The sequence below is a fragment of the Cuculus canorus genome, chromosome 17 (assembly GCF_017976375.1).
Source record: "Cuculus canorus isolate bCucCan1 chromosome 17, bCucCan1.pri, whole genome shotgun sequence".
In the NCBI taxonomy this organism is placed as follows: Eukaryota; Metazoa; Chordata; class Aves; order Cuculiformes; family Cuculidae; genus Cuculus; species Cuculus canorus.
In genome coordinates, this window is record NC_071417.1 from 3,538,054 (window position 1) to 3,561,171 (window position 23,118).

At 37.5% G+C, this 23,118-nt stretch overlaps 1 protein-coding gene across 3 annotated transcripts in view; it reads left to right on the forward strand.

The window, feature by feature from the left end:
• The window catches only part of RIMBP2 (RIMS binding protein 2), a 151,194-nt gene that overhangs the window by 37,372 nt on the left and 90,704 nt on the right, over positions 1–23,118 (forward strand). For 2 of the 3 annotated variants that reach the window (XM_054082797.1, XM_054082798.1), the window contains exon 3: positions 1,096–1,233. The exons of the other annotated variant lie outside the window; for it this stretch is intronic. In XM_054082797.1, the coding sequence (XP_053938772.1) occupies positions 1,096–1,233 (138 nt within the window). The remainder of the gene's footprint in view (positions 1–1,095; positions 1,234–23,118) is intronic. 3 annotated transcript variants of the gene reach the window in all.

A 23,118-nucleotide genomic window follows, 5' to 3' on the forward strand; every position in this document is an offset into this window, starting at 1 on the left:
ACAATGCTGATGCCATGTTACATTATGTTTTAAATCCTTTTTATTTATTTTTAAAAAAACTTTTTCACCATTTTTCATGTTTCCTGAAGAAGCAGCTTCCAATGCATATGATTCTTACTGGTTGTAGGTTGTTTTAAAATTGATTTTAGAATGTAAGGAGAGGAAGATTTATTTTGCCTTAGAGGAGAACTGGTCTGTTGGATCTTTGCTTGGATAACAAAGCTAAACTATAAACAATTAGGATCTTACACAAAGATCAGTGGGAGGTTTTCCATTGTTCCAGTGACTTTGGGTTGTGCCCTTCTCAATAATTTGTGGTCTCTGTTGAGGCATTTTACCAGCAGTGTTTGATTGCTGGCCAGAGCAGAAAACGGACTGAGTAGATTTGAACTATCCCAAATTCAGCATCTTTTAAGGTTCCTCAGAAACACGTACATTTCAAATTACAGTTACATGAAAATGTAGTGTATTTGAGGTCATTGTTTCCAAACCTTCTTTAACAAGAAATTTGAGAATGTTCATGTCGCTGACTCCATCAAAACAGATTTGAAATCAAACATCCTGATCTCTCTTAAGCTACAGAGCACTGAGTTGTGTGAGTGAGCTGGCAAAAAAAAATCAAACCAGGATTTCAAACAGTACTTTGTATAATCTTTGCTGGAACACTGTTGTTAATATTCTGACAAACTTGCAAACTCTAATGATAAATCTAAGTCAGAATTTTTCTGCTTACTTCTGTCTCTATATTTTATAGAGAAAATATTGAAACTGAATTTTTTCATTTACCTTCTGAAATTAATTTCCTTCAAGGGAGCAATGGCCACAAGATTTAAATCTTCTTTTTAGGTTTTTGTTGGACTTTGGTGTTGTTACCTGCCCTGACAAAATATTTACTCAGCAAAGCTGAATTTATTAGTTTGGCTTCTGTTGTATGCAATGTGCATTTAACCATCACTTTCAAGCAGCTTTTGGAGACACATGGAATGAAAAACATGTTATTGAAACATGGTGTGGTACAAGAAAAGCAAGTTCTAGTCAGCTAGTCCAAATGAAGTTTTAACAACATGGTCACTTAACTTGTTTTATTCTACACAGTTTGGAAACAATCCATCATGTCTGCAGCCTGCAACATCGCAGAAAATATTTGATCAGACCCAATTTTTAGAAGAAACCCAGATTTCTGAGTCTCATGTCACCACCTTAAATCAAGAGCATCATCACTGGCAGTTTTTAGTAAGTACTGACTTTGTTTTCACTATTTTATGGCAACTGATGAATTTAAAAACAAGGCTAGTTTTGCAGTCCAAGCTGCTGCTTTGGTTTCGTTGGTTGGTTGGTTTGTTGGTTGGGTTTTTTGCTTGCATGTACACGCATCAGTGAGCTGGAGTTTTCTGAGGGGTGTATTTGGGAGAAGAAGGATTTAACTCCACAATCTTTATAGCAATAGAGTTTGTATTCATTTCTTAGGGTCTTGTAAAACACTAGTAGTATGTAAATAATATACATATGTACTTGGAACACAAGTAATGAAAGCATGAAATGAGAGTTTGATAAGCAAAAAAGTGATACGAATAGTAATTACAATGCTTTGTTCTGGATGCAGGGACACAAAAGTACAGGAGTCATTATATGAGTGTTCCAATTTTGTTGTGTACATCCTGATACTTGATTCTGAATGTCAGCAGATTTTTTTCCGTTTGGAATTCTATGTGTTTGCATGTGTTCTGTTTATTAGGCACTTCTTGCATTCAGAGAAGAACCTTTCAAAAGTGTTTGTCAAATATAAAACCTGTAGGATAATGTTAGCTTATCTGAATTTAACTTCCAGAGGGGAATGTGTGCCAATGAGGGGCCTTGAATTCTCCCTTTTAGATAAAATGTTTTCACTTAATTATAAAGACATTCGAATACATAAGCAGAAAATTTTGTTTCTTTTTACAATCAGAGTTGCAGATGAAACACTACATTTTATGTCCTATAATTAATAGCTGTTTTATCTGCTTTTGCTCTCATTACACAAAGGAATTTACTTCTTTTTAGACTGTGGAATTATAACGGATGTGATTTATTTTCTTTCTTTTTTTTTTAATTTGTAATAAAAACAATACTGTGAAGAAGAAAGACAAGCTTTTGGAAGTTATTGGAGAAACTAGATAGAACTGGTTATCTTGAATCGAATTTTGGAGTCAATTTGGAGCAGGAAACGCAGTATGGAGAGTAGAGGAGGAAATCTACTGTGTACAGGGTTATCCTCTAGAAACTTTCCAGTTGCTCAAGATAGGTAAGCCATAATTTTGTGGTTGTCCTTTTCAGAGCAGTGTCTGCTTAATCAAGCTACTTCTTCCTCTGCCCACCCCAGCGTTATTTTTAGTACAGATCAGTTCCTCATGCAGTTCCATCTACAGCTGGAGAAGCAGTTGGGGTGGCACATTTGGGAAGTGTAGCACGCCTATGGGCAGTGAGCAACGGGCAGGTGACCTGAGCTCATGCTACTGCCAGCAGAAACAAATCCTGAGTGCTTAATCTTTAAAATTAGGATGGGGAAACACCAGAGCATTTTGCAGAGAGGTTATAGAATCCCCTTCCTGGGAGACATGAAAGCCTCTGCTGGTGAAAGCACAGAGCAAACTGATCCAGCTCTGAAGCTGGCCCTGCTTTGAACACGAAGTTTAACTAGATGACTTCCAGAGTCCTCCAACCGAAATGATACTAAAATTATATAAATATGAATGCTTACTTACACGCATAAATTTTCCTTATTTATTCTTATTGATTGTCTATACCTCTCATTCCAAAATGGCCCCATTACAATTATAATGAGTTCAAACAATTGATTCTTGAAAAGTATTCATCAGGGAATACTACAATTGTGTTTGGTGTTGTATGGTATCTTTCTGTAGACTGTCTTAATGGTTGTAATAATGTTCTTAGATTCTATAGAAAATGTACTGGATTACTTTTGATGTATAAGGTGCAGAGGAGTTGCTAATAAAGCTTTCTTCTAAAAGCATGCTTTATAGCTGTTAACACAGGTTTTTTTACTCTGTGTAGAGTTGATTGCAATTCATTGTTGTGTAATTGAGGCTAAATGTGCTTTTAAACAAAACTCAGTGCTATAACTAGACCGACACGTATGAATATTTGCTGTTACTGTATACTCTCCCATTTTAAAAATGAGTTATTGTGCCAGCCTAAAAGTATGTGTGGCCCTATCTGTGTGAGGAACATACGCACACTGTAAGTCCTTTAGATGCTTCAGGACTGGCAGATATTATGAAATATATGATACTGTGATTTATTTTCCAATTCTAATGAGTTCCGTGGAGCCTATATGTTGGTCATTTACTTGATCCACATCTCTTGATGACTGAGTTATAACATTTCGGATATCTCTTTTCATCTTCAAAGCACTTTGCAACCAATAACTAACAATAATTTAAACAAAATTCATTAAAAGATACCATTTTAAACCTAACATTCTTGCCGTCCTTACATTGTACCTCACTGAACTGAAAGTAAAGGCTTAAAGTTTTGCTTTAAGAGCCTGATATTTGAAGCTTGAGGTTCTAAATTTGGTGCTGGATTTATCCATTTGAAGGATATGCATTTGATTGCATCAGAAGTAATTATATTTAATATGACAAGAGAAAAGTGCATAAATGTGATATTTTGAATGGCTGTTAATGCCTTCTTTGCATCTCTGCTTCTGAAAAGAATAATTACATAGCTGTGATGTGAACTGAATGTTAAGGTCTGGTGAAAGACATTTCTGGTAAAAAACCCCCTAAGTTAATCTTCTAATGCATGTGGAAGTTTCCTTACCAGAAGGCATTTGAGAAATTAGGTGCTTGTTTGTAGACCCACACTCAGTACTTGTACAGAAGACCAACATGAGGCAAAAATGGAATGCTGTTGAAGTTAGTGGGAATTTTGCCATTAATTTTATCCTCATAAATAATTTGTGCTTTCAGGAATCATAAAACTGTGTTGGAAAACAAAACCCAGGGATTGGGATTACGGTCCTGAGGGCAGAACAGAGAAATAGTTATTTGCAGCAGCTCACTTCATTCGGGTGTAGACTTTGTCTTTGAGCGCATTTAGAGTCTATTCGGATCGCTGGGTTTGTCAATATTTAAGGGGAACACAAGAAGTGTAAATGGTTGCTGGGCACCAGCAGCCTTCTGGATAAACAGTAAACTTTGGACTCCCAAACAAGCATTTAAAACACTATTGTTTACATAGTATTGCAGTGTGGATAGTGAGAGCGCTAAATACTCCAATGACAGGATTTAAATGTACTAAGAAAATACTAAATAACATTTCTTTCGTGCTGTAGTTACAGTATTCGGGGCTAAATTTTAACTTCCTGTTGACTCCTATTTAATTTTTAATTAATTGCCACACCTGTATCTGTACCAAAAACTTTTGATCATTTACATAGAAGAGCAGAATAAACAAGCGCAGTTTTTAATTCTTGTATGATACCTTTCAGCAGTGGTTTCACTGCAAGAGGAAAATCCTGTATTTTAGTAAACAGAGACCAAATTTGTTATCTACAGACAAACGTTCTCTTCCTCTTCTGTCATTAGCTTTCCGTGTACATAAATGAATCAGACTTGCACCAGTTACCTGTTGGTTTCCAGGCAACAGCAGCATTTGACACTGCCTGCAGCTGCGGTGAGTGGCGTGCAGCTCCCTGATTGTAAATTAAAGTACTCTAAATTTTGAACCGAGGTTGATAAAAAGGACATTAGTGCAAGTATATTGCCACTTTCACCGTAGGAGCAACGTCAGCAGAGTTTCTATAACAACAGCAGTTTGCTGAGGTATAGCCCTCTGTCACGTGTTGAGGATGGAAAAACTGTAATGGCTTCAGTCTTTTGCAATACGCAGTTTTCTCTAAAATACATACTGTACTCCATTTAAGCCTTTTTGCTTCTGTGCAAAGCAGGAATCTGTCATGCTTCCCAGCCATTTGCTTGGATTCGTTGCTTCCTGAAGTCAGAGCCCTAAATGTTTGCAATAATAGGCAAAAACTGGGCTGAAAGAAAATATTTTGAATTTGTAAATATTTTAGGAATTTTTGAGAGATGGTTTTCAGTCTGTAAATGATGGCAGAACAATGAGGCTGGATAGCAGAACCATGAGTACTTCTGATACGATACTTGGTGTTTAGCCTAGATAGCTGATTCTATGAAAGAAACTTTTTAAGGTCACTTGTCTTTGTACATGCGTGAGATTTATAGCAAAAAAAGCAAATCCATGGGCAAAACCAGCATCTGGATTTTGATAAATGATGAAGGTAATCCTAATGTATCTTTTTTGAGCATTTTTAAACGTACGGCACTGAGTGCCAATGAGCTATTTTTAATAGCTTATTTCCCTTTACAATTCCATCATTTTTCTTCGCAGTATCAATGGAGAAGAAACCTTATATAACCTTCCATTTCTGATGATACTTTCTAGATTAACTATCACCCATGCAAATGTAGAGTTCTGTTGGGAGTTTTTCTGATACAGTGCCAGCATAATAGAAGCCCTTCCTGTCTGCAGGCTGTGCAGAGAGCTTCCATCAAAAATGGATCTTCGTGTGGTCTTTAAAAACATTTTCTTTTTTAATCAGAGTTCAAGCACACTGTTATGTTCCTGAATGAGTGAAAAGCAGTAAAAGTTATTAAAGCCCGAAGCAATGAGACATGTCCAGCATCAGACTGGCTTAAATTAGTAGCCATGAAAGCAGCCTGGCTTTTTCTTCTTTCTTCCCTAGAACATAATATTCTTTCTCCCTCAGTTTAAAAAGATTGTTGACTCAAATGTAAGCTTTTAATAAAAGCACCCTTGTGACATCGTTTCTATCTCTTTTCTTTTTGAGGACTAATGAGAGCCATAGTCAGGATGGGTCAGGAGAGGAGCAGGTGCTCTTAAGATCTCTTAAGCCCACACACGTGATGGTGGCTAAGGGAGCTCTGGAGAGATGAGATGTTCAAAAGAGCATAGGTGAGTCAGGCCTTGAGCAGCCTTAGGGCAGTTTTACTTGTGCTGAATGCAATCTGCCTTGTTATGATTCTGGGAAAAATATGCTGCGTATTTTTAAAGTGTTATAGGTCAGTAGTTATTTGATGAGTACAGACATTAATCCTGCAGGATTGCAAAATTAAAAAGAAAGGCCTCCTGATAACCCTTCTTGTACATAGTGTGTTCAAATCATGCAAATTCTTACATTAAAAACTTGGCTCTGGGGGTTCCTGACTTAAAGGAATTAAGGAGACATCCCTAAATGATCTACAACTGAGGTAACTGAGCAGTGAAACTTGTCTAAAGAGACAAGAGCAACGAAACATTCTTTTCTCTGTTCCTCTATAAGAAACAGAACAAACAAGCTAATTAATATCTAAAAGAAAGGCAAAGTTTGATTCAAGCACTGAATGCAGATTTTCTTATTCTTATTCTAGTTCTTGCAGGGCATGGCTTTTCTTGTTTCATTTTGTACTCTGTGATTTTATTTGCATCCAACCAACAAAGAGCCAGGGATGCAAACCTTCAAAGGTTCCACCTCTCCTAAAACAGTTATTTTCTGAACCTGGGATATGAATTGGGAGTCTGTTTAAGAGACAGTGCATATATTTTGTTTTAAATCTTGATTTTGTCTTTATGGACGTAGTCTATATTTTCATAAATCTCACTAGCGGGTGTTCTGCTCATTGCTCTCCGAAAGGAGGCCATCTACATAAAACTAGTTGTATTTATTATCTTTCTCCAGAATGTACTGTCTGTTGTTACGGTCCCAGTTTCCTTCTAAATTGCCTTAACAAATGTAGTGCTGTATCAGACAAGAACGCTAAGGAATCTCAACACATTATCAGTTACAGCAAAACAAAAGGCTTATGGAGCAAGGTGATTTATTACTTCATTTTTTCTGAAACACATGATGAGATTAATTTTTTTGCTTATACTTTACGCTATCCTAATTACATTTGCCTCTTGTTTAATCATCTTTAAGACAAAATAGTACGTCTGAGGAGAGAACATGATTTAATTAACTTCTGTCCTAGTGAATCAGACTGCAGAATTTTGTAGTAGCTTTATTTGTCAGGCGTCTTGTCTAGTAAATTGGTTGGAGTATTCAGGTGATCTTAAGAAATATAAGCCTTAAACTTAACCCCTCTACTAAAATCTTTAGGGTTAGTGCTGTTACTACTGAATTCAGAGGTGAATCAGATGAAGGGGCTGCAAGAAAGCTGTGGAGGGACTGTTCACAAAGGCTTAGAGTGACAGAATGAGAGGGAACGGGTATAAACTGGAGAGGGGCAGATTTAGTCTGGACATAAGGAGAAATTTCTTCCCCATGAGGGTGGTGAGGCCCTGGCCCAGGTTGCCCAGGGAAGCTGTGGCTGCCCCATCCCTGGAGGGGTTCCAGGCCAGGTTGGATGGGCCTTGGGCAGCCTGAGCCAGTGGGAGGTGTCCCTGCCCATGGCAGGGGGTGGAACTGGATGGGCTTTAAGGTCCCTTCCAACCCAAACTCTTCTATGATTCTATAGTTCTCTGATTCTGTCTTAAGATTTAATTTACCAGTATTGGAACATCATTTGTGTATGCTTGTTTTATTTTGGAGGGCCAGAGGTAAACTACAGTGATTAAAACAAACACTTTGGAACAATTAGCACTTGAGATATTCTCTCTTACTCTTTCTTCCCTTATGCACACAGCTGACATAAGGTAACTGCATTGTTTTTGAAGAAACCTTGATAGATGATTTTCTGCATTTGGGGGAAAGTTGCAATGTAAGCGCCTTGCTTCTCAAACCTAATAATAGTGAGATCTCATTTTCTTTGTTTCTCTCAATATTCCTCCAAAGTAGCTGCACTGATTAATTTTCCTCCTCCTTAAAAAAGAAATAGTTACAGACACATTCAAACCATTAGTTCATCGTTACCTGAGAGGCAGTGGGTGGACAAGGGAAATGCACTGTGCTCAGCATAGCAAGAAGATAATGAGCTGTATAAATAATTAGCAACACATTTTAAAAATATACTCATATAGAGCCAAAAGTACCTTGGCTTGAGTGCATGGTTTCAAAGATGTAATCGAGATTATTCATTTTAGCAAGTCAAATATGATTTAACTCCTTCTCTATGTAGGTTTTTAGGATGCGTAAAATATGTAGTCATAAAGGAACAGAATATGATCTAAAGAAACGCACACTACATTAAAACCAATGGTGAATGAACTTTCAAACTTCTTGGTTCCTTCTTTAGCAGTAGGGGGCACGTTTTGTGTAGTTGGCATGAAGACTTGCAGATCATTTAAAACAGTTTAAATTCCAGAAAAAATGGCATAGACATCTTCACCTGCAGAAAAAATGAATGCGAACACTTGAAATATACTCTAATCTTGTCAGTTACTGGAAGATAAAATGAAATTCTAGACAGAAGCAGTGCTTCCCAAGAAGACTGGAAGATTCATTTCAATGGGATTTGATCTTTCACAAAAATAGAAGGCTAATATTATTTATGAAATGTTGAGATAAGAATACATCTATGTAATTAGATACCTAGTAAGAAGGGGATGACCCATTATCCTTTACTAACAATTCCTTAGTTCCCTGTGGGCAGGAAGGATTTTACTTGCAGGTGCCTGCGGAAGCTGTTAGACTCATAGCTATCATCACACAACAAAATGCTCCTGTTTCTGGCCACATCACCCTGTTGTGTTCATATAGCCACATGACTGAACCATGTTGCTCTTTTTTAAGTACTCAGGCTGAGCTGCTTTTAGTATTTTAAAATCCTGTGGTTTTATTTGTTTATTCTATGCTAGTTTATTCTGTCCTATTCTCCCCCTAATTGCTGACATGTTTATGTGTCATTAAAAAGGGATCTTCTTTGAATATCTAGTTCAGTTTTATAGATTAGGAGTTAACAGGTGGTTTGGACAACTGTCCCAGTCTTGTCTTTCAGATGTGGCGCTTCCTGCTCTGCACTGCGTGTGGTAGATAAGTAAAATCCGAAATAGTATTTTCCAATATTTTGGCCACATTCCTAATAAAATATATATTCAGTTTTATAAGTAATAGTGACAAAATTGAGAGTTACAGACTTGGTTTGGTTTGTCCTTATCATAGTAACCTGATAAAGAAAACATCTGTCATTGCTAATAGGGCACTCGGTAGATGAATCATAGAAGAGTTTGGGTTGGAAGGGACCTTAAAGCCCATCCAGTTCCACCCCCTGCCATGGGCAGGGACACCTCCCACTGGCTCAGGCTGCCCAAGGCCCATCCAACCTGGCCTGGAACACCTCCAGGGATGGGGCAGCCACAGCTTCCCTGGGCAACCTGGGCCAGGGCCTCACCACCCTCATGGGGAAGAAATTCCTCCTTGTGTCCGGTCTAAATCTGCCCCTCTCCAGTTTATACCCATTGCCTCTCGTTTTATCACTACAAGCCTTTGTAAACAAGATAAAATCATTGTACTTTTTTTAACTACACACTGAAGATGCATGTGCTGGCTTAAGAGTGATGAGTGCTGCTGGATTTAAATGTCTACTACAAACCAGCTCCCAGGCAGCAGTCCAATCCCAGAAATGCATTGCTTTCCTTGATTATTTTCTCTGCTAGTGAAAATAAGAAGCAAGGCCAAGGATATGAGCAGGCAGAGTCAGACTGTGACTTAGAGATGTGATGTGTATGTTGTTGTTTTTCTTTTTCTCTTACGGATTTAAATGGAGATGTACTGGAAAGAAGCTGGCCCAGCTACTGCCCTAACAGTGCCTTGTTTTCTTTGTGGATTAACAGGGAAGTCCAATCTGCAAGGCCGTCAATCTGGCCCCTTTCATCAGCACTGAATCACTTTAAAAAGAAAAACAGTGCATGTGATTATCAAAAGAATTTCCATTTATAACACACTGTGGCAATCCAGCCCAGACACCAGAAAATGAGAATATTATATACTAAAAGGATGTTGAATGTGGAAATTCATGAAATATATAAATGTGGCAATAAATTATACATAGGGTTGTCATTTCACGGAGCTGTGAATACCTATTGACACTTTAAATGACGGTGTTCCCTTTACTTAGCCCATCTGTGATATGTACACATCAGCAAAGACATTAGAAACAGGAGTCCAAAGAAACAGTGATTAGCATATTTTAAAGTTTCCTGCAGTGACTGCTTAAATACATTTGCATTAATAGAAAGATGAGACTCCTGATGATGTTCTCTGTGTGACAAAGGCTAAAAATAGTTTTATTAAAATTTTGTCTGCATTTCTACTAAATTTTAACAGTTTGGGCTAAAGGAAAACACTTTTGAAAGGTTATGATTAATGAGTTATGTGGTGTTGTTTTTTTTATAAAGTATACCAAAATAACATGAGGAAATTGGGACAAGCATGCTATTTTGTGCCTTTGGCATTTTGATGGTTTGCAGCCTCACTTCCCACTTGAGATGGGGGCGGGCTTTGCCATTGCTTGCTCTTAGCAGCTAGCCCTCTGCAGCTGCTTAGCAATGAATTCAGGGTGTACATTCGAAGATGATTGCACAGAAAGAAAATTCTGTTCTGAATTTACCAAGCAAAGCCTTATATCTGCCACTGTCTTGTGTTGAAAGGAAATTCATCGTGGTGTAACTTTATTTGAGAGAGGGTAAATTGTATTTAAATACTCGACAGTTTAAAAAATTAGGTTGAGGCCCAAAACCTTATGGTTTGAAAACATCCGGTTTCCTGTTGTGATGGGGTGAAAAAAATCACCTGCGGCAATACACGTAATGCTGGGCACACTACTGTGGAGAGAAGATCAATGAACCACGTTGCTGATGAGTGAGTGAAGAAACTTGTCTTAGATCAGGCACTGACGTTGTGATGCGTGGAGACAACTTTTAGGCATGATAATTCCATTAAGTGCCATTAGGGATAAGAAAAGGGAGTTTAGAAATTAGGCGCTGATGGTTTCAATTCATACCATAATTGGCATGGAGATAATCATTAGAACAACTGTAACAACTGAAAACCACTAGTATTGTCATTGCCATCATTGCTGCGTGCTCTAAGATCTGTATATGTTGATTTGCAGTTTCTGGATGAGCATAACCATCCTAGCACATACTTTGTGTTGACAGAGAAAAGATGCAATGCTGTAAAAGAGACTTTTGCTATTTTTTATGAATGAACATTCTGCTTTCTCAGTGAAGTATAAACTTATTAAGATGCTGAAGAGCTGAACAACTATATTCTCAGCTGTCTTTCGAGGCTTAAGGTTCAGAGAATGAATGCTGTAATATTTCCTGACATATCATTGTAATATATGACCCATAGACTTTAAAACAGAATGTGCAAAGATCCTCTGAATTAGAGTTTTCTTGCTTCCGGAGAAGTTTTCATGGTATAAAAGACGTGATTGCAGACAACTAAACAAAGCAGTGTTGTAGAGCACACAGGAACAATGCATTTGTTAAAAAGTGATGCATCATAAGCCCAGTGATCTATACACATGTTAAGGTAATGTCTATTAGCTGATAACTCAGTTGAGTGGGTGTGAGGCTAGAGGATTAAAGCTTAGTTCTTACGAAAAAAAGCATATTTAGCCTTTTTAATTAAGGTACAGACACACTAATTTTCTCGTAACTTTCTACTTTTAGAGTAGATGTGGTTAAACACTTAAGGAGACTTTTCTGGATGTCTAACTCCATGTTGCAGCATTCTCAACACGCTCATTAAAGGACTTACTCTCAATTTATATATTGTATGTATACTCAATTGAGAAATACTTACTACAGCAAGGACTTAGTAGGAAGGAGAAGCTATGATTTAAGGCTTTAGCTTTTTTTTTCCTCTATGGAGGTGCATTCTTCATCTCTTCAGCTTAACAATTACATTAAACAAGTGATTACTACTCAAACACCCATCCACAGTGTTGCATTTAACATGTAGTTAATCACGTCTGTGCACTTTGGGGGGGATTGGTTTAGTGTTTCAGAATTCTGATTGTTTCACCTTCGGTGCCTGTGAGTTCTGACAACAGCATATTCATTAACATAAACACCACTCCAAGAGTGTTCTATTAGCTACAATTTTTCTTGATAAGAGCAATCCAATGACCTTTAGCTTTGTCTTTTTCAGATATGTACTAGATCTTCACTTACACATAAGCTTAATCATTTTTAACCTATAAGTTTTATTTAACAAGCATATAGGGAGTGCGCTTGTCCACCACACATGCAGATATCAGATTTTGGTGAAGGTATAGGGCTGCATAATTGTCTTGTCTGTACAGTTCTGAATCTATCCATGTTCATTTTCATACTTAGCATTCAAGAACAACTGCATCCATGTTTCTTAAATTCTGCATATGAAGTGTCATTTCACATAGTGATGTGGTACTTCTATAGAGGTATTTTGTATTATTCTGTTTTGAGAATAAATGAAGGGGGAAAGTTTGAAGTTTGTGGTTTTTTTAAAAAAGGAGGGGGAAGAAAAAGGGAAAAAAAAGAAAAAATAGAAAAAAAGACAAAAAAAAACCCAAAAAAGAAGATTAAAAGAAGCCCTCGGTGCTGTAAAAAGAAGCATTTGGATGTACCAGTAGCATTGTGTCAGATGTGATGTAAATATGGATGAGTGACAGAATGAGAGGCACAAGGATGACTCATTGTCTTAGTAGGGAAAAATTAGTAAAACAGGTAAGGTGCTGTGATGGTGTGGTGTTCAAAGCACTTTTAGGAGTTCCACCATGATATTTTATCAACCTACAATAATTTGCCGACAGTTTGGAATATTTCAGCCCCAGCTAAACACTCCAGGTGAGAAACTTATTCATATTTTTTGAAAGCTTGGAGCCTCTGAGGACAATAGAACATGGCTTTGAAAGCTCAGAAGAGTAGTTTTTATCCCACTCCTGAAATAACATTTTCTGTTTCAGCACTTAGAATTTTTTATTCTGTCAGTTGACATCTAGCAGAAAATGTGGATTGATTTTATTTTTTAAGATAATGAAGATCTTTAAAATTTCAAAGATTTACAAACAAAAGGCTTAGTACATAGCTCATTTTATCTTAACTCTGATTTTCAGAGTCATAATTTCTTATTTCCATCTTCATTTATTCCATCTTCAGCTGTGCTCCCGTAGAAAGAACTCTGTAATTACACTGCCCACTTTAGGGACAATTCTGAATCGAGCAAAAAATATAATTCGTGTGTTACAACCTACCTTCTCTTGGTTTTAGCAGTTTTCTATATTTGCATTATTATTTGAAAAAATTAGAGAATGTGTTAGTATTGTATTTAATAATACAATTATTTAAATTTAAATTTAAATGCTCATCTTGCTATTTATGCAAGCATAGTGTATGTGGGGGATTGAGCTGGGAGAGGAGGAAAGAGTCAAATGTATGCACTGGACTTCAAACCCATGAGCTATAACTTTGTAATGTGAGATGTAAGCTGGCCAGAGGCACTTCCTGATTATATGAGAGATCTTGGATTTGCTGGATGATGATTATGTTATAGATCTCTGAAACCTGTCGTTAGATGCAGCAGGCTCTGGGGCAATATTAGGCTCCAGAGCTCCCTACCAATTTCAGAGCAAACTTGATTAAGCCATTACATTGCAGATCATTGCTGACAGTAAATTAATTCCTAATCCAAGTCCTATCCTGCACTACATTGGGAGACTTTTGCCAGCAGGCCAGTGGCTGGAAAATGGGTAATTAAATTTTGCTGTAAATACATTTTTATCTACCCTCCTGCTTGCAGGAGCTGGCAAAAAAAAAGCTAGACTCATTAATTAATACCTGTAATTTGGTTTACTAGAATAACCCTTGCTCCTGTCAGATTTTGAAACGTAAACCAAGACTATGAAGTGAGAGCTAAGTAAAAGCTAAAGAAAGCTGACACATATGTGTTCATAAGAGTATCCGTTCTTATTTCTCTCTGTAAATATGTTGTCTAGTTTGCAAATTTGGCAATTCTTTGGTCTGAAGTCAATGTCAAACAGTTAAAAAACCCCTAAATATAGGATAAGTAGCAATAGTGGCAAGATGGATTATGAGCATTTCTCAATTATATAATTAATTTGTTGTGACCCAGCTTTACAAATTCAGGAGGTAATTTTACCATGTTGATCATCTCTGGGGCATGCAGAGTTTTGCATTGGTCGTTACACAAGTGGGTTTTTGGTTTGGATTTGAACCAAGAAGTATTGTTTGCAGATTTTATTCTGAAGTATCGGAAGGAAACTAGAACCTTGTTTGCTAGCACCGCATCAGTGCTATTCTCTTTCCACCCTTCTGAAACCAAGCCAGTTTTCCTACTTTTCTCTCATAGTTTATCCATTTCCTTAAAGTCCTCAAAGGTGGATAATTCTGAGACTCACTCCTTTGTTAAAGAAAGATGCCTCTTAATTCTTGTTAAAGAGAGAAGCAAGCTTCTCCGTATCATTTACCTATGATAGTTTCTTATGTCTTAAGAGTTATGGGGTACTTCCAGCTCTCCGAACTGTTTTAAGTCCTTCAAAGGGAGTCCGATTGTGATTTACACATTCCTAAGATTCCTTTCAGGGGACTGAGGCTCAGCCAGGGCTCATCCACAATTTAGTAAGAGAGAGGTCAAAATTGTGACATGTCCTTTTGAAAAGGTGGTGTGAGTGACTGTGGGGAGAAAATGTCTTGAGAAGGGATCAAGGACGAGCAGGTGGGTATGTCTATATCCAAATAGCGTAGGGAATGATCTTCATTGCTTTCTAGTACTCTTCTTGAAGTAGTTTCAACTATTTTGTAATCGTGTGAATAATTTTCTGGAAAAGAAGGAACAAGAAGCCTGTGGGGATGTTTTTAACAGCATTACTGGCTGGCTGTCTTTCAGATGTGAGTCAATCTGTATTATGTTTGAGGTGTCTCTTGGCAACCTAATGACATTAGCCTTAGCAGTGTTGTGGCTCATGTACTCTTTTGGGGTTAACAGAGCAGACAGTGATGAGTTTTTGAAAACAAATGTTTGGAAACTTCAGACAGTAAAAGGTTTGCATGGCAGCAAACATGTCAATAGACTTTATCTGAAATGTGCAGGTCATATCTAGTGGGGTGTCCCTGCCCATGGCAGAGGGGTTGGAACTACATGATCTATAAGGTCCCTTCCAACCCAAACTATTCTACGATTCTATGATATAACATGGAAGATATCTGATACTGACACCACCAGGAAAATTTCAGTTTTCTGGCAAAAATCATAAGAGAAAGAACCATAGTTTGCTAAAAAAGAATGATGCTATACTTAACCTACCCTTGCTTTCTAAAGTTAATAAAGCCAAAACAAAGGTAGAATTCATTTGAAGATCTAGCATATAAAGTTAGATAAGTTGTTAAAGTCGGGGAAAAGTCCTAACAGTGCCACGGAGACACAAGAGAGCATAGGTGCAACTTATCTGCTTTGGACAATAAATGTTGTATTTAATGACCTCCAGTGCTGGTTAGAATTGTAGAATTGTGAAGTATTTAAAGTCTGAGGGAGCAATATTAAAAAAAAAAAAAGGCAAGCTAATTGTTTGGAGAGAAATCCTTTTAAATGGGCAGGTTTATTAATAGCTGGTATTGCACATTAATAAAATAATTTACTTTATGTAAAAGCTTTTTTTGTAATGGATGTTTTGCATTGGACCTAAGTAATATGCAGTGAACAAGCTTGTTACAACACAATCTCTAGTAGCCTCACCACTCTCTTCCTCGAATTAAAGATGTGGTAAGACAGGGGTTTAGAATTCTGTGCAATTGTTTCTGTTCAAGCCTGTGGAGCCCAGAAGCCTTCTGAGCTTAAGCTCTTTCTTACCTTCTGAACAGTGTGATCATGAGATTTCATTAAGGACATATGCATGAAAACACATATACACATGGTTTAATGTTTATATATTTTACAGAGAGGTTTTTTCACGTTTATATTGATAATATTATATATAAAAATACACATGCATGTAATACTGTGTATGCTTTAAATCCACAATCTGAGATTTGGTGCTTTGCTTTCCAGTCTCATTAAAAATTTAACCATGTATCCAGCTGAGAAACTTTGTCATTTTGAGAGCTATATAAATGTTAATAATTAAAAGCAATTAAAAAGTGTGTTAAAAGTCATGTAATTTTTATAGGCTGTCTGACTAAATAATGGACACCTCCTAGACATTCTAGAGTGCCAAAATGTTATTAAACAAGGTCTTCTCCCATCATAGAGGTCCTGTAGAAATGTAATAATGTCTTTTGTTAATTTGGGAATCCAGCTGAGGTGTTGAAGTGAAATTATAAATCATGATCCCTGATGAGTCCCATAATCAACATGCTGTGGACTACTCTGAAGAAGCTCTTCCTTTCCATGAATCCAGATACACAGGATTCCAAGCAATAGGTCAAATAAAATGAAGGCATGTAAAAAAATCCTGAATATGTTGTTTTATGTATTCTGTAGTGACCGTAAAGCCTATACAGTGACCTCGTTTTACAGGGCTCGTGCTGAGAAGTAAATACTGCATTTCTAGGAAATAGGAAATTATTCTCTCTTTTTCTGAAAGAGCCAAGAAAACAAAATGCCTCCTACATTGTTGTTTTCTAAAAACAAATTATAAGTAAATAAAGAAGCTATAGCAGTGTGATTGAGTCAAGAGAATTTTACACAAGAATAACAGAATTATTGGGTCAAGACAGTTGTTGCAGAGAGCAGTCCAACCTGGAGTTTAAAGTCAGTATTTCTTGACTGCGCTCATGTTTTATATGGCTGAACCTTTCAGTGCATCATTTAAGCATAGGACTTCGGTATGTAGTGGTTTTAGGTTTCCTTGACATCCTTGTATAGAGGATGCAATGTAGGATATAAATGCTTCTTACTGCTTCTCTGTTACGTCGCTGTCTAGCACCACTGTCTTACAACGAATCTGAGCCCAAGAAACATTCAGTTAAGCCATTTCCAAAGAGGAACTTGGCAATTACAACAGGTTCTTCCCTGAGGCTGCGTATTTACTAGAGTTGTTTGGTTCGAAGAATTGTACGGGGCAGATGGCTGCGGCACCACCCGTACTAAGGTGAGCACTTTATTCCTGGATTTCCCATAATGTAAAGCATATTGACATCAGTTCCAGAATCAACTTGCAGGCTGGATCCAAAGTTTTATAAAACCATGAATTTTATTGTAGATATATTCTAATTTTTTCAGTTATTGAATCGGTTTTGGAGTAAGAATCGGACCGTTTCCCTAGGATAGAAATAAATTGGACTTCCTTGATGAAGAAGAACAGGTGATCTGATGTGTGGCTTATACATTTCTCTTGTATGTGAGTTCAGCTGTGGAAAAGTCTTCAGATTAAGTTTGTAAGCAACACATTGTCATAAATTCAATGGCAAAGCACTGACGCTAATAGTTTCCAGAAGGTGATGGTAAATGGTAGCACTGATCAGTCAGTCACGGTATTTCATTGATCCAGATGGGTGATTTAACGTGTTGCTGGTTTACATGGCCACTCTCTTCTGAAGTACCACTGGAGTTGGATTCTTCCTGGCTCCAATTGCTTTTGTTATTCTAAATGAATAAAAAAAATAATCAATTGATAGTCACCAGCTGCGACAGGCAATAGGAAAACAAAGAGATTTTACTCTATTCTCTGAACAGAATTATTTAAGAGTTCTGTATTCCATTCTCCTCCGCTGCTCCTACAGGGTCCTTGGTGATGGAGGTTATACACTGGGGCCCTTGGGCACATACTTTCCCGTGTACTTTCTTTGCAGTGGTGAGAGAGAACTCAGATCTTCACTGGTCTGGGAAGTATTTAAAAAAAAAAAACGGTCAACACAAAGGTAAAAGTTATTTCTTTCTGATTTATTTCAGACTGAAATAAAGCACATGAACCAAGCACATATTTGTTCTGTTGAAACCTCATCTTGTTCGTTTCGTAGGATGCTTTGTAGTTTGCAAAGAAGCTAAACGTTGTCTTGAAAGAGGAAAATGTTCTCTTGGCTCTTCACTTACCAAAGGCAAATGATAGAAATTAGTTCAGAAATCTGCCAAGGTTTCTTCATGTGCTCACAATGCCTGCACACCGCGTAAAGTCTGTCTGCTTTTATGTCTGCAGTGAAACCAACACCAGCCTCAGAGCTGGAGACGTGTAGATTGGGATTTAGAGATCAGAAAAATTTGGTCAATCAAATGCTTGACTTTACAAGTTATCTTCTGTGAACTGTAATTTATCTTCTGAAGTGTGTTTCTCCTTGGCAAATAATTGAGGGCGAAAAAATACTTTTGCAAAACTTCACCAATACAGAAAATTACTATTTTTCCCCACCCCGCTCGCTTTTGCTGCTGTATCAGGGATGCTTTTTCTTCGCTTGCTTTGTGGGCTTTTTTAACTCCAGTCTTGGAATTTTATTTCAGTAGTCTTTCTTGGATTCTGGCCTTGTGAGCGCAGCTTCTTGTCACAGGAACCAAATGAGATTGACAGATGAGCTGGGACATACCCTTTACAAGATCTCAACTCTTCATATACTGGAAATAGTTTTCCTGAAATAGAACCACATCCTTACCTATAAAGTGAATAAGACTGCAGTCCTCCCATGTAACAGCTTTTTTAGCACATTACCATATAATTAAATTTAAAACCAAGAAAACCTCTCAAATGCGATTGGGAAATCTCTGCTTCTGGGGAAAAATGTCTACCTCGCCGTATTTAGGGAGCTAAAAAGAATAATCAGGAGGGCACTGTAAAGATTTAGTTAAATCCATTTTAAGTAGCTGAACATCCCATGGCATGTTTTTTAGGTGTGGTATTTTATCTAATACTATACTCCAATCCCCTTTTTCTTCAGGGTCAATATTAGATGTTTGAAACCACACAGGATTTTAATCTTGCTGTATTGGATGGCAAGTAAGAATGTTGTGTGCTTTAGCACACTCGAGGGTTTTTAACTGCAGTTCCTCTTACAGAAAGCATAGGTTTGATAATGTCAGGATTTTCTGTGAGTTCATGTCAGAAGGAGGAGCTTGATAGAGCTAACAACTAAAGAAAAAAAAATACCCCAAAACTGCTTAGTCATTTCAAGTTGACAGTGAAGTGAAATTTCATGATATTTGATTCAGTGCCAAATTTCATGTCCAGATTCTGATTTATATACTTCTTATCTGTTTCAACTTTAATAATAATAATAATCTGAGTTGTCTGAAAATGTATTTGAAGGTCTTCAATTTGTGGTGTTTTGTGACCCCGCCTTAATGATGCTTAGTACAAAACCTAAATTCATTTTAAAAAGAACTCCACTGTTCTAAAGCACTGATGAAATAAGAAACTACAGAAGCCCTGTAATAATGTGTTTATTGTCATTTTCCAAAGCCAAGTTGCCAACTGTGATCTGTGAATCATTAGAAGTGCTCTGGGCATGTTGCTGATTTCTCCATCTGGTTCCCATCAGTCGTGTCCTTCTCCAAACTTCAGAGTTCTAAAAGCGTCTGTCACTGAAGGAGAAGGGAGTTTGTATCCCAGTCAGCAGTTGCAGGGATCTGATCCAACTGTGAATCGGATGATCACGAAGAATCTAGTGGGTAGGAGTGGAGTGTTGACTGCAATAGCAAATGAATAAATAGGTTTCTGCATGATGACAGTGGTTCACCCTATGGAAAAGTGTTGCTTGCCCATGGTCTCAGACCATTAATGGAATGAAAGGTACAGATGTTTGGTAGGAATGACTGTTATGTACTGCTAGATTTCACTTCAAGTGGTGCCTTAGAAGAAATGGAGAGGGCACAATATTTTTTGAGTTGCAAACATCAAGTCAGTGACTAGAAGCGCGATGGCTATTTCTGCTGGTGAACAACTGCTTTAATATTTTTCTTTCCCATTTCCTCCCTCCCTTATTCCTATTCTGAATCTTTTCTTTAGAATATGGCAATAAAAGTCCTCAAGCAGCTTTTATTCAAGTGACATTAATGTCTCTCACCTTGCAAATGCCTCTTCTGATTCCTAAGCAGGCTGAAAAATCAGAGCCTGTGTTGAGCAGTTAGAACACATGCAGAGATCTGTGAAGGAAAATTAGCCTTCCTCACAGACTGCAAGAATAGCAAAAAGAATATGACGAAAGCTATTGCTGAACAATATGAATTATTTTTAGAAGCCCCATTCTCCTAGCTCACCCAGTAGAAAAGTGAAGCCGTTCCACGCCTATGCATCTGCCTGTACTGTATAGTGCAGAAACACTGAGTATGTTTAATAAAGCTTTTTCAGAAGAATAGGAAAATCCCTTTATTGGTCTTATACTGTCTGTTATTTGGGAAAGTCACTCATTAAAAAGCATTGAATTTTAAGTTGGAGTTACCTACTCTTATTCACAGGTTTAGAACTAGTCCTTTCTGCGTTAGAACAGTGTATTAGCACTTTGTTTCATTCATTGTTGATGTTTTTGAAAATATAAAATGTTTTGTATTTTATTTAATTTTGAAGATGAGGCTATATTTAAAATTTAAACTGTTTTTTGAATAGTCTTCATAAATCCACTACCATCCTCATGTTTAAAACCTCTTGTATTCTAAAAATCTGAACATCATAAAGATTCCCATTTCTGAGTATTCAAGTAAAGTCCCATGAAAAAAATTTCCAAGAACAAAGATGTTTTACTTTCTCTTTCAGTACTGAGTTACTCTTGTGGAATCCCCTGCAGTTTCATGATACGATAGAAATACAGAGTTCTAATGCTGTAGAAATTAAGTTCATATTATCATGGAATAGTTAGGGTTGGAAGGGACCTTAAAGCCCATCCAGTTCCACCCCCTGCCATGGGCAGGGACACCTCCCACTGGCTCAGGCTGCCCAAGGCCCATCCAACCTGGCCTGGAACCCCTCCAGGGATGGGGCAGCCACAGCTTCCCTGGGCAGCCTGGGCCAGGGCCTCCCCACCCTCATGGGGAAGAAATTCCTCCTTATGTCCAGTCTAAATCTGCCCCTCTCCAGTTTATACTATCGAGAGCAATAGCAAAACTTCAAGGTCTGAATTAAACCTCATGGGAGCTCTGCGATGTACCTTGTCTTGCCGGCAAACCAAGAAATGATACCAAATCAGTCTGAGAATCCATCTCTTTGCCAAATTCAGTCTATAGGAAGAATCAGCTTTGAATCAGAGAAAGGTTGTCTCGTGGATGATTAAGGTACCGTCAGTTCCATGGATGACGACAGTGAGCTCTGGTTAGTTGCCCCTTTTGTCAAGAATTGCTATATCAACAAGTGTTTTTGTTACCTTAATCCTTTGTGTATTGCCTCTCAAACACATTGTATGGAATAATTCTGCTGCTTTTGTGATTATTTATCCTGAGTGAGGCAATACTTGTTACTCTATTACTTTTTCCCCTTTTCTCTTTCTCTCTATTTTAGAGTGAATTTCAGTCAGATTAGATTAGAGCCATTGCCTAAAACTGAGGGAAAAAAGAAGTGACTGCGTTCATGTGGTAGGAAGTTTTAGGCACATACTAATGACCCAATTAAATACCTTAACTTTTCAGGATTTACTATTTTTAGTGGACTGGAATAAATGCAGATGAATGACACTTGAATCGTCCTTGGGTAGATTCTAATATAAAAAAGTGTTCAGTATGGTTAAAAGAAACTCAGGAGCTCAAGACAAAAACAAGCAAGCAATGAGGCCAAACTCCGCTAGTCCAGCAGATCCTCAGTCAAAATGGTCTGATACAATTCCAACTACTTTATTTATCACAGGATTTTTATATCTGAAAATAACCCTTTAAATACCCCAGCACCGAATAGAAATTTGACAATTTTGCATTGTGGTTGTAGTTCTGGTGAGCACAACTCGATTATGTGGCCTTGGGTTGCTCGTGCGTACTCTAGTCTGCAGTCAGATAACAGTATTAGTAAATTTTGAAGACAAAAGAAGGACTAAAGCAAAGAGCTTAAGTTACATATATATTATCTATTTTTTAAACTGAGATAAAGAGAAAGAGTCAGAGGAAAAGAGTCAGGAGTTTCTGTCAAATTAGTGGCCTGAAGTTTGCAGTGTAGTGAATGAATTCCACTTGCTGTTCTCTACCTAAATATATGAAGAAAGTAGATGGTTTGGTAGCTGACAAAATTAACTACGTGCTTATTTTGGCAGTGCTAATGAAGAGAGGAATACTCAACGTGAAGGTTAAGTGGAAGTGTGATGATATCTCCTCTTGTTGAACATATTTCCTTCTGCTTCTTTGTGACATCTGTTGAACTCCTTAATATAAAATTACTGTGGATAGTGGGTTTTATCTTTATTTGTTCTATGGATCATTTTGATAATTCTCATATTTACGTTGTACATGAACTGAAAAGGATTCAATTCCAAATGGAAAAAAACCTTTGAATTCTACAAAGGCGTAATCTCTTTTGTCTGTGTTATTTGTAGTTTTGTAGTAATATTATTTAAATGAATACAGTTTCATGAAAAACACTAAGGATCAAAGGAAGAGAGTTTTGATGGATGCTTGTCAAATCCTTGTTGCTTATGGATGGCAGTGTGTTACCTTGGCTTAGGAGGTCAGCTGGTACCTATATAGTGACACAGACCTACAAGTGATACAATGCAGTGTTTAAAACTCTGGTCCAACGTAGTAAGAGTTCTCACTAAAAGTGTAAATACTACTATTCTAATCTGCAGTGACATTTTACTTCCATAGCACGTGATTATCCTTCCAAACAGTGAATTTCTGAATCTGCAGGACTCAGCTGTAGACTTGCAGGTTTTCTTCCATACGTTTGAAAACAGTCTTCCCATGTTCAATTCGAATGCATCAGCACCTCAAAAACAGCAAAAACTGTTTTGCCTTTGTTTTTTTTCATGGAAAATTTGCCCATGTATAAAGCAGAGTCATGTCTTGCCAGTGGCTAATAAGGTGATTGAATCTGTTGAGGAGGTTTGTTATAGGAGGTGGGAGCTAGTATGCATATGTACACCATCATGAACAAGACAATCTCCTTCTCTTCCCCTAACCAGGCAGAAGTTGAAAGGAACAAAGTACTTCAGGCATTTACTGTGCTTTGCACAGAAGCTTCTGCTTATCTGTAGCTGGTAGGACACCCTTCTTTGTCTCTTTAATTTGTCTGTGATTTCAGTTTACAGACTGGTCTG